General features: G+C 51.8%; 1 protein-coding gene across 1 annotated transcript; it reads left to right on the top strand.

The window, feature by feature from the left end:
• The first annotated feature begins 604 nt into the window (after positions 1-604).
• On the top strand, positions 605-1,738 carry Actrt2 (actin related protein T2). The gene has a single exon (XM_051171114.1). It carries the CDS (start codon positions 605-607, stop codon positions 1,736-1,738), a length of 1,134 nt encoding a protein of 377 aa, XP_051027071.1.
• Positions 1,739-27,008: the final 25,270 nt, after the last annotated feature.

Here is a 27,008-nt window from a genome sequence, read left to right as displayed (position 1 = left end):
AGGCTAAGAATTGCCTTGGGCACCTTAGGGTATACAGAGAGAGAGGAACCCTGACCTGAACTGGACCGTGAGGCAGAGAACCAGAGCCAGTTAGAGTGAGGAGACACGTTCCTGAGGGCTTCCTGGAACTGGAATAGTGCATATTCCAAAAAAAGAAAATGTTATGAGGGTCTGTCCAACATTGGCGCTGGGAAGTGGAGTGTTGTCATCCTGTAGGAGTCAGTGCCCTCAGGCTGCCCCTGATGTGAGGTCCCTAGGCGTATCACCCTGGGCTTTTTAGTCTATTTCACCCTTGAGGGAACACAGCGGTTCAGAGCTACACCGCAGGGCTCTAATACCTACTAAGGACCACTGTTAAGTCACTGGATTGTTACATAACCACTCTTGAAAAGGCATTGCTGGCCAGGGACGCCTGAGAGGAAAGCCAGCCACCTAGAGGATGGAGGGTTCCCAGGCACTGGGGTCAGTCTGCTAGCTGTGCCTGGGGTACCTCCAGGAACCCTGGAATCCTGTGACCTTCCAGGGAAACCTATTGTGACACAAGCTGGCCCAGGAAGGGTCATCTGGCTGCATTCTGTGTCACACAGAAGAGATTGCTGCAGACATGTCTAGCCTACAGGGGCTAGATTCTCCTGCTGTGATTTTTGACAATGGATCTGGGCTCTGTAAGGCAGGACTCTCTGGAGAGATTGGGCCTCGACACGTCACCAGCTCCATTGTGGGGTACCCGAAGGTCAAGGTGTCCTCAACTGGAGCCAATCAGAAGGAGTACTTTGTTGGGGAGGAGACCTTGTACAAACAGGAGGCCCTGAGTCTGCACTCCCCCATTGAGCGGGGCCTGGTCAGGGACTGGGATGACGTGGAGAAGCTGTGGCGACACCTCTTCGACTGGGAGCTCGGGGTGAAGCCCAGTGAACAACCGGTGCTCATGACAGAGCCCTCCCTGAACCCCAGGGAGAACCGCGAAAAGACGGCAGAAGTGCTGTTTGAGGCCTTCCATGTGCCTGCCTTCTACCTATCAGACCAGGCAGTGCTAGCGCTCTATGCCTCTGCCTGCGTCACAGGCCTGGTGGTGGACAGCGGGGATGGGATCACCTGCACCGTCCCTATCTTTGAGGGTTACTCCTTGCCTCATGCAGTCAGCAAACTTCAAGTGGCTGGCAGGGACATCACAGAGCTCCTCACCCGGCTCCTCCTGGCCAGTGGGAGAGCCTTTCCATGTCCCCTGGACGAGGCCCTGGTGAATGACATTAAGGAAAAGCTCTGCTACGTGGCCTTGGAGCCTGAGGAGGAACTCTCCCGGCGGGCGGAAGACGTCCTGAGGGAGTACAAGCTGCCGGATGGGAATGTCATCTACATCGGAGACCAGCTGTACCAGGCTCCCGAGGTCCTGTTCTCACCAGACCAGCTGGGCACCCAAGGCCCAGGGTTGGCACAGATGACATCCAACAGCATAGGCAAGTGTGATGCTGACATACAGAAGACGCTGTTCGGGGAGATCATCTTGTCAGGAGGCACCACGCTGTTCCAGGGGCTGGATGACAGGCTCCTGAAGGACCTGGAGCAGCTGGCTTCCAAGGGGGTGCCCATCAAGATCACGGCACCGCCTGACCGCTGGTTCTCCACGTGGATCGGAGCCTCTATTGTCACATCTCTGAGCAATTTTAAGCAGATGTGGGTCACTGCTGCAGATTTCAAGGAGTTTGGGGCATCTGTGGTCCAGAGACGGTGTTTCTGAAGGACTACTCCATGCTCCTGGTAACCACATTGTCCCTTGCGAGGGAACGCTTGGGAAGTGAGCTCTCCCATGGCTTTCGCGCCGTGTTCGATTAAAGAAGGCTGGTGAAGCATTTGTGTCAGGCTCGGTTCATTCTCTGAGGTAGCATTGTTCTTGAGAGGTGTGTGTGTGTGTGTGTGTGTGTGCGCGCGTGCGTGTGTGCGTGCGCATGTGTCCATGTGATCTCAGGTATCCCTTCTCAGGAGCATCCGTACCCTGCTTTCTGAGACACAAGTCTCTCAGTAGACCTGGTTCTTGCTACTTAGGCTAGGCTGGCCGGCCATGGATCCTCCTGTCTCTCCCTACCCAGCACTGTGTGGCAAGTACTTTACCGACCAAGTCATCTCTCTAGGCCTCTAGCAGAATTCTTTCTACCCTGCTGTGACTCCATCCACACCCCTTGCTCCTGCCCTTTCTTTTGAGAGAGCCCTGGTGCTGTTCAGCTGCTAAGCTCTGAGGTCAGAGGCCAAAGGCTCCACTTCGGTGGTGCCGCCGGGGAGTCTGCATCCTAAGGCTCTCAGGTAGGACCTAGAGCTGGTCAGCGGTCAGCAGGAGGCTGAACAGCAGGTCTAATGCTGGCTTCCAGGTCCTGAGAGCTCAAGGAGGCCTCACCTGGAGGGCCTTGCCAGGCAGGACAGGGTTGTCGGGAGGCCAGTTCTCAACACAGTGTGCAGCCTCTGTGGTCCATGAGTCTGGGACCAGGTGTCAGCAGTTCAGGGTTCCCTACACCTTTGTGGGTGACCCATGTTTTCTCACTTTCAAGGATCACATTCAAACATTGGAAACAAAGTGGCTGTCAGTAAAGTCAGGGCTGAACAGCTGACTCATGAAGGGAATTTCCATGTGCACTCGGTGGACTTCTCCCAAAACATAACTGGCAGAGAAATGGAAAATACATAGAAAGCCTATGACTGCTTACCCTTCTTCCCTTGCCTTTATGTGTGTGTGTACATGCACAGGTATGTGCTCATGTGTGCAGGTCATGTATGGATACACGCATGTGGAAGCTAGAAGCCAATCGGGTTATTTTTCCCAAGGAGCTTGTCCACTTTGCATTCTGAGGCAGAGTCTCCCATCAATTGGCCTGGAGACCACTGCTTAGGCTACACTGGCCAACATCCCCAGAAATAATCTGCGTCTCCTCCATAGCACTGGACTACAAATACAGGCCTCCATGTTGGACTTTAAAATTAGTTTTATTATTTTAGATATGCTTATTTGTACATACGTGAGTGGTTTGTTTGCATGTATGATGGGCAGCACACCTGTGCCCGGTGCAGGAGAAGTTCAGAGTAGGGCCTAGATCCCCATGAACTGGAGCTATGGCTGTGAGCCACCACTGTGGGTCAGAACCTTTCTAAGGAGATGCTACACACTTCTTCTCACTCCAGAGAGGGAGCCCACGACAGACCAAAGCATTGACGCCACCAACATCCAACTTGGTAAGCCACAAGCTTTATTGGGGTGACATGAGAATATAGGTGAGGGTTTCCTTACAGGGGTAGAAACGGCTCAAAGGCAGCTACATCACCAAAGCCCACCCCAGCAAGGGCGACAGACCACAGAAGCTGGAACCTGGACCACACTGTACAGCCTGTAGGCAGCTCAGCAGGTTGGAGGGTGTTTTCCCCAAGTGACTCCATTGGTCTAAACCTCTTCCAGGCAGATGAGCTGGCTTTGTTCTTCCAGGCAGATGAGCTGGTCTTAAGAGCCTTCTTAACAGCTTTTTGTCTGAGGGTGACTCTCTGGAAGTCGGGGAGGCTGCACTGACATGGGCAGAGCCGGGACACCCCTCCCCACCCGACCTCCACTACGCGGCTATTGAATCTGGTCAGTTTCAGGGACTTCCTGAAGCTGTTTGGGTTGTTTCCCTTCCTACTTAAGGAGCTTCCTGTAGGATGGTACGTTCACTCTCAGAGGAAACTATAAATCAAACCCTGAGCCCACATCCACTGGAAGGGTAGCTATGCTCTTAACTGTGGAACCATCTGTGGAGCCATCTCATAGCTCCTTGTGTCTAGCATTTTGTGTGGATGCTGGGAACTAAATTTGAGCTCCCATACTTGTGTGTAAATAACTTTACCGACTGAGCGATCTTCATAGTAGCCCCACCTGACACCATTTTTTTTTTTTAGAGAAAACTGTGGTGTCCTCCCAGACATAAGTAAACCGATGTTCATCTGTACAGGGGCCAGCCATCTTAAAAGGAGCTCTCTAATGACAAGTGGAAAGCCACAAAAAGTGACTTGTAGGACCAATACAGTAATTGACTGTTTTCGTGAATATGCCCCGTGTGGTCTTCCATGGACACACAGGAGCAAGACAGTATTTGGAACGTGAGGAGGTTGTTCCATGTGTGGACAGCGTCTGCTGCCCTGTATTCTACAGTGTGCCCTGCCTTGGGCTTTGGCTCGAAGCACCTTCCCGGTCTCAAAGGCTCCTCTAGAGGACTGCTCATAATTTTGCAGGTGGAACTCTCAGAGGCCTAGACTCAGAAGCCCAGACAAATTTACGTAAGGATATGTGGCCAAGATGTCCCTCACACTCCATCACCCATGGGCCATCTCACAGCACAACCACCACCTGAATATCACTGCCTTTACTTATTTGTCTCTGCTGTGGGGTCTGCTTAAATCCAACATAACCTAAAACCACCATGTCAATGCAGACGACAAAACGTGATCAAGCTGCCTCTGCTTCCTCAGGGCTGCAGAACAGACCCGGGGGCTGAACTGGGACCCTGAAGGGACAACGTTCAGCATGTTTAAAGGACAGAGCAATGGGGAGAGGGGTGGGTGGGCTGGAGCACCGTCCAATCATGTTTTGACACGAGGGAGTTTCCGTCCCTCAGGATAGGCGTGGGTTCCCGGGCCTTAGAACATGAACTTAATCCACCCTGTCCAGCAGGATGGAGAGGTTTTGCCCTTGAAGTGACTGGACTCAGACAACCGTTTCCTTACAACAGAATCCGTTCGGCTACTGGGAAGTCCCCAGCTCCCCTAGGGCTCGGGACCTTGAACATAAGTTTTTCCCTATGACTAAATAGAGGCTGAAGACTAAGTGAGGGTACTCAGAACCAAGTTTCCTTTGCTTGTCCGCAACAGCCTCAAGCTGCTCGTGGGCTCTAAGGCTGGGGCCGGATCTCTCACTGACACCTCCGTGACACCCTGAGATCTCAGCACTCAATTCAGGTCTGGAAGGGGATGGAGACAGGTCGGGTGCCCCTGCCTATCTGAAGATGACGGCAGCTGATATTCGGGACAGTCTGCCAGTGGGCATACAAGGGTGCTGCGGGAGGACACAGCAGCACACAGAGAAGACGAAGCCTGGAGCCTCCAGAAGGAGCGTGGCAGATGACTTCAGAGCTCAGCCTTTGCGTGGTGAGGAGATTCTTATGTGTGAAGCTGCTCGGTGGTGGCCCTCCGTCATGGCAGCCGGGGAGGCCTCTTGCCACGAGAGCTATCCTCCGCCCTCAGAGGCCCCATTCTCCCAGGCTCCCCGCGGCACTCCTTCACCTACCCGTCATTTCACCTACCCACTCATGTTGTCGCTCGCATCACCATCTCACAAGCACTCGAAGGAAGGAAGCCAACCCGTTCAAAGTGCCCCTCAGGGAAGCAGAAGATGGGGAAGAGTAACCCAGGAGGTCAGGGGCAAGACTGGGCTGACCATGCGGTGACAGAATTAAGATCTGGCAAGGGCAGAGCAGGAATCCCATGTCCCTCGGGTGGTCCCCAGCTCTTTCCTGTGTAGTGCGGGTACACCTGGCAGGCGGGGTTACGGTTTCAGACTCTGCACACCTGTGAGGACCAGATGCTGCCCAGATGTGTGCTGTGAGAACCAAAGAGCCCCAGGTGTAAAGTTCTTCTGGCCCTGGGCCCTGGCCTCCTAAGAAGTTTTAACGTCCCAATGGGATGTTCCTGGGGGCAGAAGATCCATGTGTGAGAGAGAGAGATGGTGTACCCACCAGGCAGCTGGCCAGAGTGAATCTGAGCAGCCAGCTGTTCTGTCCTCTGGAGAGGAAAAATAGTAAGAGACAGGGCTCTGATGGTCCCCTTGAGCCACAGGGTAGGCTCCAAATGCACACCTGTAGCCCTCCCAAGCCCCTTTCTCTTCAGGACAGTAGGGCTAGTGCAGGAGTCCTGTAAGCCAGCGAATCTAAACACACGGGCCCCGTCTAACTCCTCACGAGGCAGGCGCTTTAGAGCTCAGACTGGTGCTTGACGACCCCCCAACACAGAAAATCAGAGCAAGCACTGCTGGGAAGCCATCTTGGTGGCCCAGCATGCAGGCAGGCGGCCAGGACCCCTCCCCAGGGCTGTCCCTCCTAGACACCCTTGCTGACTCCATGCTAACTCAGAGGCAGCTTCCATCCTGTCCGAGATGCGGGCCATGGCTATTCGCAGGTGGGCTTGGCTGCGCGTGGAACCATGGCCCCAGGGGCCAGCATTTCCAATTCCTCTCTCCAGGATGGTTATTTACAGATGGCTGGCAGCCTAGAGAGAACGGTGGGCTAGCTGCACCAAGGAGGGTTGAACCCCTGGATACTGCGCTGGTTGGTTGGTGCTCTCCCATGTGGGGGTATGGAAGGCTTCCTGGACCTCTGTATGATGGGAAACTAGTGTCTACCCCTAAATCTGAGTTAGCAGCCTGGTGTCGGGTGCCCCCTCCCCAGCCCCTGCCAACAGTACCCTGTGCTTTCTTTGTTCAGAGCCAAGACTGAGCACCCGCAGCGCTCCCAGACTCTGCAGGCAGACCCACCAGCTCAGCTGGCAGGGACCATACTCTCACCTGGCCACCCCCCTAGGTGAGAAACCAAAGCCAGTTCCAGTCTCATTTTGTCATGGGAAAAAACACACTGTAGCCCAAGGGCTCTGGCTACCGGAGTGCCTACGGCTCCCTCATGCCAGGCCCTGCCCAGCTGTGTGCCTGCCTGTCATCAGGCCACTTGTGTCAAGCCTTCGTCATTTCCTGCTGACTTCCTAATCCCTGCCTCCCCCGCCCCCCCCCCCGCCCGCGCCCCGTGCCCCAGCTTTTGTCCTCCCTACAGATGCCCATGGCTTCAAAACGTGTGGGTTAATCTTGCACTCTGTAACCGTGTTTCAGGGCACTGTCATCGGATAACAATACCCCGGCGTAGGAAACAATGTGAGTATTGTCATGGCTCGCCTTGGCTCCGAGCATGGGGAAACGTAAGACGTCCCCAGTTATCACACCCATGGGGAGCAAGGCTGGGCTCCAGCTCACACGAAGACATAATAATTTTCTCCCATTATTCAAATCTCCTATTTCTCTGGCTCCACCTTTTGGCGGCAACAGCTGGGCTGTGAGGGCTTTGCACACTGGGACATCTTCACACCTGGGCCAGCTGGGCTGTGTCCAGGGGCCGTTAGGGACTCGGGAGTCAGACCATGCTCCCAAGGCTCCTTGAGGGGTCCAGGCAGCAACAAGGGCGCCCAGCAAGCCATTTTCTGGATCTCCCCCCTACACACACACACACACACACACACACACACACACACACACACACACACTACGCCGTTGTCTCTTGACCCAGGGCCCACAGTGCTCTGGCAGAGCCAACGATGACGCAGAGCTGGGAGAGATGTGATCAGTGGGTGGAGGCAGCCCCTTGCCCGCCTACACCCACAAGGGCCAACTCTGGCCAGAGGTGTCTGCTCTTGGCTCCTAGAGGCTGAGGCACCATGTGGCACTGCCAGCTGCTGCAGGGGGTCAAGAGGCCCAAGAGATCCTACCCCTAGCCTGATGGGGCTGGGTACCTCCCAGGGAGGCTGCTCCACCCAAGGAAGGCTGCCCAGGCCTTGCTGCAAAGGGGGGAGCCAGCGTAAGTGGATACCTCACCGTTATGCAACCTCGGGGTCTGTGAGGATGGGCTGCTTTCACTGGGCCAGCCAAAACAAGCACCATGCCGGCTCCAGAGTGGGAAATCCTCAGGCCCAATGACAGGGGGAGGGTGGCGAGGGCTGGACACCAACTGCAGAGTCCTCCTTGGAAGGGCAGCCTGCTGGGAGGTCTGGCCCACTGTTGCAGCCAGCCTGGCCCTGCAGCCACCACAGCGCCTCAGGGAAGGCAGGAGGTCCCGTCCAGAATCGTCTCCTCTTTCCCCTAGTTAGAGAGGAACATTTCACACACAAACCCTCCACATGGCGGGGATGGGGGAGGGGACGGCCATGTTTTTTTTCCTCTCTCTTTCTTTGCGCTAGGATTGCACAGTGCTCTGTGCCTGGCAGTGTGCGTTAGCTCACCGCAGGTGCAGACAACCTGGAGATTCACCATGCAGGGCTGACACACATGTGAGTTGAAAAACCAGGTCCATGCCTGTCTCATTGCTCAAGGTATCCTAGAACCGGTCAGAGCTGGGAGCAGTGTGAACGTCCCCCCCACCCCACCCCACCCCGCCATGGTACTGGGAACGGAGGGCCCCAGAGGATTTGCTCAGGTTGCATGACGTCACTCACTAGCTTTTAGAGCGAGAGGCTTCTGGGCAAATGTAGAACGAAGAGGATGGCAAAGGAAGGGTGGTGGGTCCTTGGTGGGACTGTGTCAGAGAAGACGACGCCAACCAAGCCCAGGTACCACCCATGGTCACCAAGAGGTGGCACCCACAGGGGAAGGGTGTTATGTGATAAAACTTTTCCTGAAGAAGAGACGCCACCCATGTTTGCTCAAGTCCACAGAGAACAAGGCATGGGTACCACCAAAACCCAACGTGGTGAACCATGAAGGGTTTTTTTGCGGCGGGGGGGGGGGGGGTACTTATAAGAATATGGGTGAATGTTTACTTAAGAGAAGCAGAAAATTACTCAAAGGCAGCTACATCACCAAAGCCCACCCCAGCAAGGGCGACAGACCACAGAAGCTGGAACTTGGATCACACTGCACAGCCTGTAGGCAGCTCAGCAGGTTGGAGGGTGTTTTCCCCAAGTGACTCCGTTGGTCTAAACCTCTTCCAGGCAGATGAGCTGGTTTTGTTCTTCCAGGCAGATGAGCTGGTCTTAAGAGCCTTCTTAGCAACTTGGCTCTTTTCATCTGAGGGTGACTCTCTGGAAGTCAGGGGAGGTGGCACTGACATGGGCAGAGCCGGAACACCCCTCCCCACCTGACCCCCGCTATGGGGCTATTGAATCTGGTCAGTTTCAGGGACTTCCTGAAGCTGTTTGAGTTGTTTCCCTTCCTGCTTAAGGAGCTTCCTGTAGGATGGTACGTTCAATCTCAGAAGGGGGAGGCCCAGTCCTGATGGCCATTCCAGCGGAGGGGAGTCTCACAGGCGGCTCTTTTCGCATCAGGAGGAGGTTCACAGGCAGACAGCCGCAGCTGTGTGGGAGGCCTCAGCCTGAGCAGGGAGTGTTAAGATCAATGAGGGGTGGGGGTTGAGTGGCCCCATCTTGCAGGAGCAGGGGCTGCCTTTTATCTCACAGGAGCTCAGAGACTGTTTCCTATAAAATTCATCCCCAGGAACATAAGTCAGAGAAGAGGAAGTGGGTGTCTATAAAAGCCTCAAATATCAGCTGTAGGCGGAGCGTGCAGGGGGTAAAGATGACAAACAGGACAGCCCTATCTTGGGGATAGATAACCGGAGGCAGCCCACTCTGCTGAGCGCCCCATCCCCACCCCTGTGCCTGTGTGTTCCTGCCTAGAACCAGGGACAGGCAAGACACATCTGGCCATGATAGTCCGTGACTCAGACGCCCTTAGCAGAAAGGGGAGAGACCCTGGGTGGAACAACAGTGGTTTCCAGACAAGAGCCATGCCAGCGGGTGGGACAGATGGCACCTCCAAATCAACTGTCTTTTTAGTGGTCTTCTCTGAAAGCATTGTTACCTGTTCCTGGTGGGACAGCACTGTCACACAACCCTGGTGGGACAGCACTGTCACACAACCCTGGTGGGACAGCATTGTCACACATCCCTGGTGGGACAGCACTGTCACACAACCCTGGTGGGACAGCACTGTCAAACGTCCCTTGTGGGACAGCACAGTCACACGTCCCTGATGGGACAGCACTGCCACACAACCCTGATGAGACAGCACTGTCACATGTCCCTGGTGGGACAGCATGGCCACACAACCCTGGTGGGACAGCACGGTCACGCATCCCTGGTGGGACAGCACTGCCACACCATCCCTGGATCCCTGGTGGGACAGCACTGCCACACGTCCCTGGTGGGACAGCACTGTCACACGTCCCCAGTGGGACAGCACGGTCACATGTCCCTGGTGAGACAGCACTGCCACAGGCTTTGTGATCCCTCCCCTTTCTGTGGCTGCTCAAGAGCCTGAGCAGCCAGACTGCGGACCTAGCTCTCTCCTGTCCCCCTGGGCAGGTAGATGTCCCATTCGCATCCAGTCAGCAGCCTGCTTCACCCTCCTGTCACCCCCAACTCCACCCACAGCAGGAGCTTCTAGCTTCTCTTCTGACAGTGGGGTAGGAATGCTGTGCTTGTTGGGGGCAGGGTGAGGATTCAGACTCAGCAGCCAGAGGGTTTTCACCCTTAACAGAAGCACATGCCAAGGATAAACTGAGCAGACGTCCACCTGAATAACCCCGGTAGGGTGTGTGGTGTTGTGCCTGCACCTCGCTTATCCCAGCGAGGACCCTATTTTCTGTCTCATTCAGGCTCCTTTCTAGGAGACAGGAGGGCATTTTGAGAAAATAGTGGTGAGACTGAACATCGTGTGACCCAAGCCACAGAGCTCTACCTCTACCTTTGCCCTCAGCCGCCCACGGGGGCCACTGCGTTTCCAGGCCTCAGAGAAGAGCAAGTACCAAAATATCTTCTTCCCATCCTTGAAAGATGCCCTGAGTCCTCCTGGCCAGCCTGCAGGCAGTTCTGCTCCTGCAGCTCCAGGGCTCTGGGTCAAGCTACAGAGGGGATGCGTGCTAATAGCTAAGGTTAGAGTTTACTGTTTGCTTCTTTACTTTTGTGCTTTGCTTAGGGAAATGCTGCACCGGTGAGCAGCGTCCCAGCCCCAGTCTTGCCATTCTTCCTTCCTTTCTTTCTTTCTTTTCTTTTCTTTTCTTTTTAAAGAAACTACACTCTCCTCACCCAAACTCGTGGGAGCAAGACATGCAAACCCCAGGCCTTGGGACTTCAGAGAAGATGCCCTTGGTTTGACATTGCTGTAGAGATTTTTTAAAACATTGTCAACACTCAAGTCAGTAGTCTTTGAGGAAAGCAGGTGGCTGCTGTACTGTGGGTGGCCTCGTACTGTCAGCTGAAGGCCTCCAGGGATATGACAGAGGCCTCTCAAGGAGGGGGCAGTTCTGCCTCCTGACTCCAGACTGCAACCTCAGCTCTTCCAAGGTTTCCATCCCAGCACACCTGCCAGTGCTACAGTCACATGAGCCAGCTGCTTGAAGTAAGTCTCCCCATTCACCTGTGCAAACACACACATGAACACACAGTGTACACAGATCATAGCTCACATATGTAGACACAGGCATGCATGATCGTGTAGGTAGACACATACAGGAGTGTATATAGACTGTAGAACATGCAAGCACACACATGCACTAGTACAAACAGACCATAGTACACACATGCACACACAACGTATACACATCATAGAGCACGCGCATGTGCGCACGCACACACACATATACCGATGGGCACAGAAGCATGCATTTTGGACATGCACCATGGTATACAGGTAACAAAACATACATGTGAGTGCATACAACACATATGTTCATAGGCACACAGGCTTGCGTGAACACACTTGCATACTTGTGTGTGTGTGTGTGTATAGCACAAATATCAGCGGCAATGTATAGATACACACATATATGCAAATTATACATACGCACGCACAAGTATGTGCAGGCTATAGCACACACGTGTGTATACAGAAAATAGCCTACGTCCTATTGACTCTTTTCCCTAGAAACCAAGCTTGATCTAGATTTTTGACTTTTTTGAGGCAGAGTCTTACTGTGTAGTCCAGGCTGGTCTAGAACTCACGCCAGTCTACCTGCTTTAGCCCCCTAAATGCTGAGCTTATAGGTGTGAGCAACTGAGTCTGGCCCGGCTAGATCTTCTGAAAACTGTTAAAGAAAAAGCGGGACTCAACTTTTCAAGAACACAAATAAGAATTTAAGTCCTTGCAACAAAGCCACAGTAAAGCCCAGACTTAGCATCAGTTCCAGGCTGCCAATGGCACTCACGTCTCAGAGTCTGCTGTGAACCCCACGTGGCCAGCTAAGCAGTCTGGTGACTCCTTCAGCTGTCAGGTCTTGGTGTTTGGAGTAGGTTGTGACTGGCCCTATGGCCCTGAGGTATTGTGGAAAGGCTCCCACCTGGAGCTCTGGCTCTTCCCTAGATCAGCGCCTGCTCCTCGGGATGCCCTGGCGGTGCCAGCTGGTTCAGTGTGTGTTGCAGAGTGAACACACACATCGGCAGTCACAAATGCCCCAGGTATGTGTGTGTATCGAGTGCCCGCGTGTACCGGCAATGGAGCATGTACATTAGTGGGCGCACAGGTACAATACGCACATGCAAGCTCACATGCAAACATTAACAACTCTGTGCTCAAATCAGCTCTACCTCTGCCTGGCCCCACAATGACCATTACGTAGCTGTACAGACTCAATGTGTGACTTTCCAGGGTGGTAAGTGTGTGACACTTTTAAGTTCAAACCCGATCTTGCAGAAACAGAGGGCCTCCTGAACGAGGTAAGATGCGGAGCCTCCAGAGGCAGAAGCTTCTTGGGTAATGGATGCGTTAAGCCTTGAGCTCTGCTTTATCCCTGCTGTGTAGCATGCCGTCACCAGAAAGAGTCCACATCTCCCTCCCCACATCCCAGGAACGGTGGCCGGGATGTCAGGGCTCAGACTCCACAGCCTGTGTGTTCTGTCCTCCATGCCTGGTCAAGTATGGGGATCCCAGAAGGTTGGAGTGTCTACTCTAACATGTGGGCTGCCAAGATGTCAGAGTGAGCCTATAGTTCCTGGGGCTAGTTCCCCTAGAAAGACTGAGGGAGAATGTTCTGGACCCTCCTCCTCCCTCAGGAGCCTGCACATAGACAGGCCAGTGCAGGGTGCTGGGAAGTGCAGCCTCCTCCTAGCCCGAATCCATCCTGAGCCACAAGCTTCTGGGACCCGAGCGTTTTTAGGGCTCTCCGCTCTTTTGAGGTCAAAAGAGGTCACTCGAGGGGATACCTGTGTAGATGGAACCAGGAGATGCTGGGGTACTTGCGCAGGCTCTGCGGACCCCCTTAACCCTCGCCCCTTTTAGTCAGCCCCTCCCTGCTCCAACATTAACAGAGCTGCGGTGTGAATAACAACAGCTTTTCTTCTGGGGCCTCCTGAAGCCCAAAGCCATTCGTCCCACCAGGGTTACATAATCACTTGTGTGTCACTGTCTCTCTCCCTGCTGTGGGGATGGGACCTTCCACCCCTTGGCCACAGACAGAGACTCTATGCAGCATAAAGCCATGGAGAAGATAAAGTGGCCCCTTCTAGGAGGGGGGCTGATGACCGGGCTTCCAGATGGGGGGGGGGGCGGTGCCTGTAAGAGCTGGACCTGAGTCTGTTCTTCCCCCGGCAGTGTACGCTGCTGCTCAATGTGCTTTGCGGACGCTTGGAGACATTCAGAGGTCTGAGTGCAGAGACACACACTGGAAAATACAGCAAGGCGGTGAGGCCCGCGAAGCCGCACAACGGAAGAAACGGCCCATCTTCTCAGAGGCTACTGTCACCTAGACGCTGGGTGGACCTGCCTCCCGGTAGCCTGGAAAGACATCTGAGGAAAGTTGAGGCTGATGCTTGCTTCAGGTCTGACCCCAGAGGCCACAGGCGAAGGCAGAGAGGCCATGGCTGCCTGAGTGGCAGGGTGGCCCACAGTGTGGGGTTTAGCAGGACTGGTTCTGAGAGCCTTCCTCAAGGCTGGGAAGCCGGCAGCGAGGGGACTTTGGCTTTGCGTCCATGGGCACCCTGCTAAGTGTTTTAGCAGGGGCTATGATTAAAGAGTGGCGTTTCTGGCCAGTTCCTGGTAAAGCCTGGCCCCAGGGTGGTAGGTTGGGGTGTACTGAGGTATCAGAACGGACCCCTCATGGTTGGGTCTGTTCTCAAGAAAGCGAACTCTGCTAAGAACTGAGCTCACCACAGTGAGGGCAGCTGCTGAGAAGCAGCCACCAGCCTCCTCCTGCTGTCCTCTCTGTAAGCACCACTTGCCCTGCTTCCTGTCAGAGGCTGAAGGCTGCACGCAGGCCCCTTGCCAGAAGCTGTACCCAGCTCTTGCAGTCTCAGCCTCCAGAACCGGAAGCTGAAAAAGCCTCTATCTCCATGGTCACTCGGTCTTGGTAATGCCACCCTGAGCCACAGAAAGTGCACCAAGATGGCGGAATTGGCCTTTGACCTTGTGTGGCTCCATTCTGGCCAGTCTCTGCTGGCTGTCAATTTACATACTTGGGTATCACCTAGGAGACTGAAGCTCCCAGAGAGAAACATTAAATGAGAAGCAACGGTCCCACCCACTGTCCTAAGATGAACCAGCCAAGCTCTGGAGTTTGTCTTTCTCTGCTTCCTGATCTACTGACAGGTGAGCACTCAGAAATGGCCTCCTTCCCTAGATTCCTGACAACTAAACTGGGCAGGAAAAGCAGGCGCAGGTGAGGCAAGAAGAGCGGGCTGAGAGCATACACCAAGGTCCTGAGGCTGGGGGACTGGAAAACCGCTAGTAACAATGACTCACTCCCTACCTCCCTCAACACTCTGGCCAAGTCTGCACCCAAAGACTCACACCCTCCGTGTCCTGCAGGTGACCTTGTTCCTGAGGGCCCTGTGCCTCCTCACCGCCCCCCAAAAAGCGCCCCTTCTTCATTTGCCTCAGCATCTAAGAACCAAGACAGCTAACCACTCAACTTCAGAGGTCAGCTCTGTGACCTTGGTAAGGGCAAGTTCCTCCTCTGAAAAAAACACAGACAAGCCAGGCATGGTGGCACATGCCTTTAATCCCAGCACTCAGGAGGCAGAGGCAGGCGGATCTCTGTGAGTTCAAGGCCAGCTTGGTCTACAAAGCAAGTCTAGGACAGCCAAGGCTACACAGAGAAACCCTGTCTCGAAAAACCAACCAACCAACCACCACCACCAACAACAACAAAAAACGTAGACAGTGTGAAAATCTTGTAGAGGGGAAGAAATCAGCCTAGAAACGGACAACAGGGAGGGCAAATGAGTGCTGGCCGGCAGGAGGCAGTGTTCGGCTCCAGCCCATGTTCATGTGTGGCAGCCACCTCAGCACACCTTGGAGGCAGCTGAAGTGGCTGGTGTGGGTTCCAGAGCTGGGGTAGACAGAAGTGGAGTGAGGGGGTTAGCGAGAGCAGGGGAAAGCCTCTTCTCATGGTCTCTGTCCTGCTGAGACGCAGCTGGGAACAGCTGGCCCTTCTGCCGCTAAACCCTGAGACTGGCGGGGACACCCCTACAGCAGTCTGGGAATGGTGCGGCCATGGGCTCTGTGCTGCAGGGGGCAGCCCTGCCCCTCCAGCTGGAAGTCCACCAGACAGATGCACCAGCTGGAGGGGCATCGGGTTTCTGGAGGAGTGGGTGTGGCAGACCACCCAGACGCTGGTCAAGTGCACTGCCCAAACCGTCAGTGACTCTGGCCCAGGACCTACCCACAGCGAGGTCCTGGGGAGAGAGGGCATGGCCTTCCCCTTTCAGGACTCTAGGAATGCCAGAGCTTCCGAGGAGAAGAAGCACTCAGGAGGGGAAGGGATGCAGAGACAGGTGCCAAGGCTGTACAACTGAGCCCTTTCAGTGGAGCCTGAGGTGTGGCATCCTCCTCACCCACCCCCAACTAGAGAATTAGTCCAGCTACCTGGCTCCTACTTCATGCCTATGGCTGCCTCCTCAGCACCTGCCTCTGTCATTGTCACTGGATCCCAATTCTCCCTCTCCATCTTTCCTCCTCTGCCTTGGGCCAACAGTCCAGGGTATAAGTATGGTGGTAGAGCATTGTGTGTGTGTGTGTGTGTGTGTGTGTGTGTATGAATTCTATATATACAGTGTTGCATGCACGCATGTCCTGTGCGGTATGCACGCATGTCCTGTGCGGTATGCACGCTGTGTGTCATACACACACATACACACATACACACATATATGGCAGGTATACAAACAAGCATGTGTGTTGTGTGTGCATGTTATATTCTCTGTAGGCATGCTATGTGTATTCTGTGTGCTGTGTGTACATGTGTTCTGTCCATGTGTTCTGGGTACATGTATGTTGTGTGTACACATGCTATGTGCACGTGTTATGTATATGTGTGCTGTGTGTGTGTGTGTTTATCTTTTATCTGGAATAGTAGTAAATGAAATACTTGCGATAGGTTAGTTAAAATCAGATTTAGCCAGGGTCTTTTCTTTGTTGTATAAGCCTGGCTATCTGGCTGGTCTCAACCTATCTCCCCATGGAGGGGCTGGGATTACAAATGTCTACACTCTGCTTGTGGCTTTTACACGGGTCTGGGGACCCAGACACAGGTCATCCGGGTGGCACGGCAAGTACCTTCACCCACAATTAAGGATCAGTAGACCTGTTGCTCAGTGATGAACTGGGACAACATGACAACCAGTTTTTCAATGTAGACCTGGGATACCCAGCATTCAAAAGGCTAAGGCAAGAGGGTCACAAGTTCAAGGCCAGTCTACCCAGTCAGACATTGTCTCAACCCCCCCCAAAAAAACCCCCAACAACATTGAACAGAGTTGTTTCTCCCTGATATGTTCTAGAAAATCCTATGTAAAATAGGCAAATCTTCCCCTTGTAAGAATTCCTTTGCAACCCATCCAGGCAGAGGGCTCCGTTTCGGAACCCTGGTTCTTTTTCCCACTCGACCCTCTGTAACTTTGTTTCTTCTTGGGCCAGGCTCGACACTTATGTCTACTTTATCTCAAAGCCTTCAATCTCTTCCCATCCCAACATACATATATTTCACCTTATACAGTGAAAACCAAGAAGCGTCACCCAGACACAGTGAGGGGACCTATGTCTCTGGAGCTGGGGCTCAGCGCCATTAGCAAGCAGGACTTCAGAACCTGGGCGAGCAGATCCAATGTGTAACCAGGACGCTTCCTGATGGAAACTGACCGGTTCTGGTGCTTACACGGAAAGCAGCTGAATTTGTTTAGTTGGAGCTGCTCTTGTTATGATAAAACATTATGGCAGAAGCAAGTTGGAGAAAGAATTTATTTGGTTTCCATCTCATCTCATCATCAAAGGAGACCAGGACAGGAGCTGCCACAGGGCAGGAGCCTAGAGGCAGGAGCTGAGGCAGGGGCCACCAAGGATGCTGTCTACTCGTTTGCTCACCAAGGCTTGCTCAGCCTGCTTTCTTACAGAACTCAGGACCAGCAGCCTAGGGAATGGCATCTCCACCCACAACGGGCTGGGTGTTGAGAAGACGTCTTCTCAATTGAGGTCCCCTTCTTTTCAGCTGACTCTAGCTTGTGTCAAGTTGACATAAAACTAGTCAGCACAGTAGTCCCAACAAAACTCCGCAGAATTCAAAAGGCATGCTATCTATTTCAAAGCATGTTATAGCTGGGATGCCTTTAATCCCAGCAATCTGGAGGCAGAGGCAGGTGGATATCCATTGAGTTTGAAGCGAGCCTGGTCTACATAGAAAGTTACATGTCAGCCAGGGCTACGTAACGAGGCTCTGTTTTAAAAAGCAAAACAAACAAAAAACCCACACACACAAAACAATAGAGAAATAACAATGTCCCCCTCCCCAAATATATTAGGAAGCAACAGGGACTCAAGCAGTGTGGTGGGCGGGATTAAGAACTGACAGATCCCATGGAGCCAACAAACAGACGCACCAACTGATCTGTCAGCTTTTACAAGGTCACCAACCCAACCCATGTAGCTTGTTACTTTGTAGACACACTTGAGGCACACAACTTAAAAGAAGGAAAGCTTTTCCTTGGCTCACTGTTTCTGAGGCCTCAATGTTGGCTCGCTAAGCTGGGTGCACTAAGACTGCCATGGTAGGAACTTGTGGTGGAGGGAGCCACTTGCCTCACGAAGCCCAGCAAGCAGAGCGCAGGCTTTCATAGGAAGCTGCCTTCCTCTCCAGACCCTTTAAGCTTAGAACCTATAAATGGATGGATTCATGGGTGACGTCAGAAGCCCCATGCCCCAGTAGTTTCCAAAAGACGCCTACTTGGGAGCATGCCACACACAAGCATAGTTCAGATCCACATACAACTCAACAAATGACGCCAAAGCACTTAGACACACATGCAAAGAAAGCGCCGTGGGGGGCTGGCAGGATGGCTCAGTAGGTAAAGGTAAGCCTGACCACTTGGGCTCAGTCTCCCCGCCTGGGTTCAATCTCCATTCAGCGGATGGGGAGAAAAGACTCCTGCAAGTTGTCATCTGACCTCCACATGTGTACCCCCAGATACAATTTTAAAGCTACTTTCTAATTAAATTAAAAAAAAAAAAAACCAACTTGAGAAATAGACCAGCAGTTTATAACATTGTTACTTTTGCAGAGGGCCGGAGTTTGGTTCCCAGCACCCACACGGTGCCACACTCACAGCCACCATCACTCTCGTTTCAGGCAATCTGATGCCTTCTTCTGACCTCTAAGGACACAAGACATGCCATATGGTACACATACATGCATGCAGGCAAAACATTCGTACAAATAAATAACAAATAAATCCTCCAACGTATAAATAGTAGCTCAAAATAGATCCTACATATGTTTTTTATTTTTGAAAAGATACATTTTTGTTTATATAGGTTTGTGTGTTTATATGCGCGCGCGCGCGCGCGCGCGTGTGTGTGTGTGTGTGTGTGTGTGTGTGTGTGTGTGTGTGTGTGTGTGTGTATCTAGGTGCCCAGAGAGGCCAAAAGAGGATGCTGGATCCCCTGCACCTGGCTTTGCAGTTGGTTGTGAACCACCTGACGTGCGTGCTGGGAGTTGAACTCTGGTCCTCTTCAAGAGCAGCAAGCACTCTTAACCATTGAGCCACTGCTCCAGCCCCTCAACTTTCTTTGAAAGATGGATTTTCTGCTGTGTTGCCCTAATGTGCCCATAACTTCTGGGCACATGCAATCCCCTTGCCTCATTCCTGAGTAGCTAGGACTGTTGCTAGACCAAAGGGTCTAAACAAATAAAATTTTAGAGAAAAAATAATAGAAAGTTTTGGCTTTGAGTTAAGAAAAGATTTTTAAAAGTATAACGAAAATGGAAACAAGTTGTAAGTGAAAAAATATAGGATGTTGCTAAAATGTAAAGTGGATTTGTTTTGTTTTGTTTTGGTTTTGGTTTTTGGTTTTTTTGGTTTTTCGAGACAGGGTTTCTCTGTGCAGCCTTGGCTGTCCTAGACTCACTTTGTAGACCAGGCTGGCCTTGAACTCACAGCGATCCACCTGCCTCTGCCTCCTGAGTGCTGGGATTAAAGGCGTGTGCCACTATACCTGGCTTAAATGTGGATTATTTTAAAAACACACATGGGAGCTGGAGAGATGGCTCAGAGGTTGTTAAGAGCACTAACTGCTCTTCCAGAGGTCCTGAGTTCAAGTCCCAGCAACCACATGGTGGCTCACAATCATGTATAATGAGATCTGATGCCCTCTTCTTGTGTGCAGGTGCCTACATAGGCAGAACACTGTATACATAATGAATAAGTCTTACACACACACACACACACACACACACACACACACACACACACACACGTGGTTGGAGGAGCAGATGGCTTGGTTGGTACAGCACTTGCCTAGAAGGTGTGAAGCTCTGGTTACTGTCCACAACACTGAAATAAACTGGGGTGGCCACGGGTGGGGGTGGGGATTGTGCATGCCTGTGATCTTAATGTCCAGGAGGCAAGTTCAGGTTATCCTTAGCTGCATACATAGCAGGTTCAAGGCTATCCTGGGCTACATGAGATCCTGCCTTCTTATTTAAAAAAAAATAAAGAAAGAAAGAAAGAAGAAAATGTAAAGATGAGCTGGGGTGAAGTACTTGCACAGCTCTTGTAAGACCTGGATTAAATTCCCCAGTCCTGGTCTGGTGAGGTGACTTAATGGTCCCAGGACCCACAAGGTGAAAGGAAAGAACCAACTCCTGAAAACTGTCTTCTCACTTCCACACTAGTGCATGACATGTGCGCACGCACACACACACACACACACACACACACACACACACACACACACACACACTCACACACACACAAGGAAATTTTAAATCCCACAGCACACCAAAAACAACAGAAAGAAAAGACAAACAGAGCACTAAGGGAACAAGTCTACCTCACGTGCCTGCTGTGGCAGGGAGGAGGGTCGGGTCCTGCCTAGGGCCCTTGATAAGCTGTGGCAGTGGGGACGCCAGGCAGGCCCCTGAATTTGAACAGGCCCCATTCTGATGCCCTGCTGACTCTTAACTTCATCTTAATGAATTCCCGTTCTCCAGGCTCCGAGCCTCTCTCCACACACATATACTGGCTACAGTCCTACCTGGGCCCGCTGCCCCACTCTGAACTACACTCACCTGCAGGTAAAGCCCTAGCAACATTCCTGGGACAAGCTGGGCAGGGGCGCCCCAGGTCCTGCACACACTCTACTTGAAGAGCCAGTCAGCTGTGGGCCAGCACAAGGCACCCCATACACAGACCTTGTGCTCCAGGCTCCCCGAGGCCACCCATCAGGTGAACCTCCAGAAGACGCCTTGCACCTCACTGCTGCCAAGAGTCGGGCTGAGAAGCAGCTGGGCCAGCGCCTGGGTGCCTCTTGGAAGACATCCACCTTCGAGGCGAAAGGGCGAATGATCCCAGTGTGGCCACGCTGGCAGAAACGGGAAGAGAAATAGCACAGCCTTTGTAGGGGAGTCGGCCGAACACTTTACGCTCTTCCCCAAATTGACTAAGCCATTTTCACAACATAAAATGAGCAAAAATGTAATTATTTCAAGGTGTCCTTCGCCTCGAACCCACTCAAGGCCCACAGCTGAGGGTTTAAAAAAAAAAAAAAAACCAACATATATTTAAAGCAAATATTATCGCAAATGACTACTCTGTAATTTGAATTAATTGCTTTGGGTTTTCTCTGGAATAAAATCTTTAAGGCAAACCTATAAAAGCCTTGGAGCCTAGGGCAGCTGTTTCTGCCATGGCTCACTTGCAGGGAGGCCAGCATTACCCCTCAGGTGACTGTGTGGACTCTCAGAGATACTGGGATAGAGGCCACGGTGAGGACAGGCCCCAACCCAAACCTCAGTGTCCCTACTACACCTGGCTGGAGTCATTCTGAGCCTCGGAGTAGCCCAGACTCTAAGAAGGAGGGTCTCAGGAGGGGCCCAATTCAGCTCCATCATCTTTTTTTTTTTTTTTTTTTTTTTTTTCTCTGCAGGATGAGGCTGGTAAGTCAGCCAGATCTGTTGAGTCCATCCACATTGGGGCCCCGCATATAGGAAAGAAAGTGTCAGATGCGCAGGCGCACCCTGGAAGAGCACTGCTCCCTGAATTACATGAAAACATGCAGCGCTGAGCATGAGTTAAGGCAACAGGTAGATTACACCATGAAAGGAAGAAGGAGCGGCAGACTCCCCTGTCCCAAGCATCTCCCTTGGGGGGTCTCCTGCCCTCCTTGGAATGCCTGGGACCTCTGGGTGTGGGGATGATCATTCAGGCACCTGTGGTGACCCTGAGAACTGTTTCATTGGGATAAGGACGAAGAACAGAGTTAGGGCAGAGGGTAAAGAAGTTTCTTCCCTCTATGACTTTGGGCTACATCAAGCATCTCCTCTCACCTCCTGTGTCTCTTCCCCACAGGAAATGTCTGCTGCTTCCCTTCCGTGGGTTGCGGGTGGAGTATCAGGGTTGTGCTTCCCTCCTGCAAGACCTGGCTGGGTCTGGGATCGAGGCTGAAGTCTATGTAAGTCCTAGAGAACAAGAGGAATTGTCCTCTGGGCAGCGGCGGTGGGGGAGGGGAGGGGGGACTAGAGCACCCTAAACTCAGAATTAATAAGGACACTGATGAGAGAAGGAGTTGGGGGGGGGTGGCTACCGTCAGAAATTTAGAATGATGCTAAGTGACAAGTTAAAATTCCTAGCTCCCCTTCACTTCCCTATGGAGCAACTGTTTTTTTCCCTCCTGTTAGCAGAAATCCAAAGCTCTACTCTCCTTAAGCTGCAGAGGCATCCACCTCTCCAACTTGGCTACTACAAGGCTGACAGCCAGACCCCTCCAGTGGCTTCCAGGAAAATCCTCTGTGAGACCAGATGAGTCCCTCAAGATGGAAACATCCAGGATTCTTATCAGCATCCAGTCATGGAGCTTAACCACGGAGACGATGAGCCTCAAAACCTCTGTCGGTAAGCTCCTTGCTGTGAACAGCCAGCCAGGGAAAGATAGACATTTGGTGTGCGCATGTCCCACACGAGGAGAGGAAAATGCTGCATCCTTCAAGTTCCAAAACCCAAGGACAGAGAAAGTAATGAAGGAAATCACCAATAGCCTGTTTCAAGAAAATTACCAAAAGTTGAAGGTTCCAGTGGAGATAGAGAGATGCCTACTCTAGGACCTGCACCCAGGAAACACTGGAACACCTGAGACAAAGAGAAGATTCTATGGTTTTCTAAGAGCAAAAGCAAGTCACACAAACCCTGAGGCAGGGACTTCTCAGCTCCCCTGGAAGAAAAGATGGCTAACATTCTCTAAATCTGAATGGAAAAAAAAAAAAAAAAATTCACCACCACACTAGAATTCTATACCTAGATCAACTATCCCCGGCTGTGCTTGAAAAGGACATCTTCCAACATGTAAAGTCCTAAAAAAGTTACATCTCAAACCTGTCTTGTGCCAAGTCCTCACCCCCCACCCCCATTGTGTCCTTGACATTCATTACTTTCTAGCCAAACAGGCAAGTCATGTAGGTTGTTAAGTGTTGCCTTTCCACAAGGGTGTGACCTCAAGGAAAACTGGCCTAGTTGGGTCACTGCTGTATTCTTAGGGCCTGGGACTGTGCCTAGCACAGAGTTGGTGTGCAATGACTCTTTTTTTTAATGTATATGAACATTTTGCCTGCATGTGAGTACCATGTGGGTACAGCAAATGCTCTTTAACAGCTAAGTCACCTCTCCAGCTCTTGCAATGACTCTTGAGGAATAAAAGGCTTACATTTCAGTCTGCTAGGCACCTGATCTGGGTCACTGCTATTTTCCTGATAAGCCATTGTCTGGGGACTGAAACCAGACTTAAGTGTATGGCTCAGCTGCTCTCAGACCTCAAACTGCCACCTGCCCCGGGTGGGACATCACTACTTTTCCAGCTGTTGCCAGCGGCCCCAATCTACATTCTTGGCGACTTTGCCTCTTCTGGACGTTTTTGGAATTGCATGTGACCTTCGGCAACTGGCCGTCTGGCTCATGGACACTAAAGTATAAGAGTGTCCCTCCCATTCATGGCTGGCTGGTGCCCTAGAGAGTGAATGGAGCACGTTTTTCTCACCCTTTAGAAACAGGGAGATGTGTGTCCTTTTGTTGTTGTTTTGATTTTGGTTAATTAAGACTGTACATCAAAGAAAGTAAAGGCTCCAAACCGAGACAGTAGCGCCCTCCAGCTGCAGGGCGAGCTGTGAAGCACACACTCACAGGGCCATCTTTTCACTCAGGAGCCCTGCCCTCCAAGCTGTGCCAGGATGCTGGGACCATTCCTTACTTGTGCAATCATGTTGAAAGCTAACGCTTTAAAGAGGAGCACAGAGCTGTGGGACTCTGCTCTCTGGGAATAACAGCCGGTTGCTGTCCTGAATCCAGAGCAGCTTCGATTACCTGTTAGAGATTCAGAAACCAGCACAAGCTTGGACCCACTAACAACATTCCTTCCAGGTGAGAAGAGAGCTCAGGAGCAGGACAGTCCCTGGGGATGTACGTGCAGTTACCAGTTGCAGGAAGGGGAAGCTTTAAGTTGCTCCTGGTCCTGTAAGTGGGATCATTTCTTTGGTTTATCCTTAGTGCTGTGTCTGGGGTGACTAGTATTTGTTTTTGTCTGCAGGGAAAAGTTAAAACAGTTCCTTAAATCTGAATGCTGATTTCTGTGGTAATTAATTTTAATTAAAAACAAAACCTCAAGTGCTGAATAGTGATTTTTGGTTTTGTTCCTTTTGTTGGTTTTGTTTGTTTGTTTGTTTGTTTTGTTTTTGTTTTTGAGACAGAGTTTCTCTATGTAGCCTTGGCTGTCCCGGACTCACTTTGTAGACCAGGCTGGCCTCGAACTCACAGTGATCCACCTGCCTCTGCCTCCCAAATGCTGGGATTACAGGCGTGCACCACTGCGCCACGCTTAAATAGTGATTTTTAAGTAACAATTTTATTAGGGTATGTCACACATTGTAACATTCATCTTCTGGCAAGGTGAACAAAGCAGTGATATTAAACTTCAACATGTGCAGCCTGTACCATGGCTCACTGCAGAACATTTTCATGCCAGGGCAATTCCATGAGGATCCATTGATCCCTCCCCAGCCTCCCAATTTGTCTCGATGGGCTTTCTGACTCTGGACATTTTGTACTGTGAATCACATGATGTGTGGCCGTTAACGGCCAGTGTCTTTCGTTTGCCTTGTTCCTGAGGTTCATCAATTTTGTAGCATGGGTTGGTGTCTCGGTCCCTTTGAGGTCACACAGTATTGTATGGATAGCCTGCCTTTTGTTTACCTCTTCGTGGCTTTAAAGCTTCTCAGCCTTTTTTGGCATGGGTAAGCTGCCATAGAGGTGTCTTCCCTAGCTGGACTCGTTTCAAAAGTCAGAAAACATGAGGGACCGTGAACACCAGCCAAGAGCTGACTGACTTTTTAGGACAAGCCTAGCTTTCTTCTTTTTCAACTGAGGAGAAAAAGAGAAAAGTGTTTTTTGCCACTTAGACCTGGCTCTGCTGGGTTGACACAAGGCAAGATCATTCTGATGACCCAGACAAAGAAGAGCATCCAGGATGAGAGAGAGAGAGAGAGAGAGAGAGAGAGAGAGAGAGAGAGAGAGAGAGAGAGAGAGAGAGAGAGAGAGAGCTTTTTGTAAGAACATTTCTCTCTCTCTCTCTCTCTCTCTCTCACACACACACACACACACACACACACACACACACACACACACACTGATCTGATTGGGAAGGCAGCCTTCAATGAATGACATCATTCCTTGAACATAAATCTTGGTTTGTATGATTTATTTATGTTAAGAACCCCACATATGATGCTGAGTTTTCAATAGCTTTGTTTAAGTGATAGTTTTGCCTTTTTAGTGAAAGTTGGAGCGATGATAAACAGCTCCAGCTGTAAAAATTAAAGGCGGAAGGAAAGCCAAGGTGATTATTACAGAGAAATGCTGAGCGGGGAGGGGCATCTGGCCCTCCATCCTCAAAAATGAAAATTACCCTCTGCCACATCGTGCCACGAACAATTACCTGCTGTTTATTAATTAACCTCTTCTAAAAGTGCTACATTTCTACAAGAACTGCTATTTCTCTAATGTGAAAACTGGCTTACTCCGGCTCACCAGAACCACTGTGTCCTGTATGGTCCAGGCTTTGTGAACACTTAATGGACACTCCTTTTTTTTTTCCGCAGTGACACATTTTATAATTAAAAAATGCCTTACTAGAAGCTCAAATACAGAATATACTGGTGTGTCAGGACATGACCTCAGTGTTTTGGTCCCATGATGAGCCCCCAAAGATACTGGCTTAGGCTGCGAAACCTGTAAGAAGTCCACGATGAGTGACGCCTGCAGCTGCCAGGACTGTGAGTACACACGTACACACACACACACACACACACACACACACACACACACACGGTTCCAACTGCCCTCTCTTTGTCCAGCCCAAGGACAGTGCTTTTCAGGGCTTCAGCTCAGAAGCTCTAAGGGCAAACCCTAGGTTCTGGGAGAGGAGTTGACAAAGTAGCAGAAGGGAAAGGGGCCCTGGCCTTTGCTGTCCTGGATCCACAGAACCCTAGGGAGCTCCCGGCAAGTGCTCACCTGAAGGCTATTGCCAGGGTACTGCCAGCTGCACCTACCCATACCCCCCCCCCCCCGCGCCGTGCTACCAGGGGACAGGGTTCTGGAGAGCTGAGAGAAGGTCCCAATGAAGTGTGCTCTGACAAGGTTACAGCTCCCCGTCTCTTCCACCCCCCATCCCCCACCCCCACACACCGTACAGGGCTCCAGACTGAACAGGATCCCATTGAAGTCCTACCTGGGGGACTAACACAGCCTGGGCAGGTGAAGGGTCCCAAAGCAGTTGCACCATGAGAAACATCTAGCTCCAGCATGGATGACTTCCTCATATTGTTTTAGATAGAACTGCCCCCACCCCCACCCCCGTTCAGTCACCAAGACCTTACACTTTGGCCCTCTGAGGCCTCCTGCAATTAGGGCAGAATTACCTACAAATGGTGGTGGGATCTCTGACCCAGGTGCAATGGCCCTCCCCTCTCTCACCTTCTATAAGGGAGTATCAGCTGTCCCGCAAGCCTGATCTCAGTGCCTCTTGCGAATAGTGAAGCTACCTTAATGAAAATGTCTCTATGCTGGCTTAGAGGGTAGTTTCTCCAACAGAGGGCGGGGACCCAGCACACCCCTCCTCAGTAGACACCTCCCGCTCTGCTCATGTCTGTATACCCATTACAATTCTGGAAGACCTCTCACCTGTGAGTGAGTGAAAGACTGGGAGCTCAAGCTGGGACCCAGTCACTCTCAGCCTGGTCCACAGGCTGTAGAGACACCATGCCTGCTGGTGGGGTTACCTTCCAGCTGGGTTACCTTTTTTTCTTGAGGATCCTCAAGGCTCCGACTGTCAGGAGGAAGAATGAAGGCAGGATGCCAGTGAGCCAAGGTCATAAAGCCAGGTGCTGGCCCTGTCCTGGGCTTTTCCACTTGGGGCTTGGGGAACAGGTGGAGAACAGGCACCTTGTCCCAGGAGGACATGGGCCGCTGGTTCCATCACCTTTAGTGACTCTGCAGAACTGGTAATTTTTTGCCCCAGCCTCAGGCCATACTGGTCTCTGCCCTTTTCTTGCCGGCTCACAAAGCATGTCTCCACTGCTCGGCTGTTGTTGGTTTAGTAGAAAGCAGAAGGGGAGGCAGAGGCAGTTCGGGCACTCTCCCTCTCTCAGCTTCCGGATCAGAAAGAAGTGACATTCTACCACTTTCTTCTCACTGACCAGGACTATAGTCATCTTCCAAAGGGAGCCTTT

This window comes from Acomys russatus, chromosome 29 (genome assembly GCF_903995435.1).
Source record: "Acomys russatus chromosome 29, mAcoRus1.1, whole genome shotgun sequence".
Lineage (NCBI taxonomy): Eukaryota > Metazoa > Chordata > Mammalia > Rodentia > Muridae > Acomys > Acomys russatus.
Note: the sequence above shows the minus strand (reverse complement) of the source record. Positions and strands in the feature narration are given on the sequence as shown.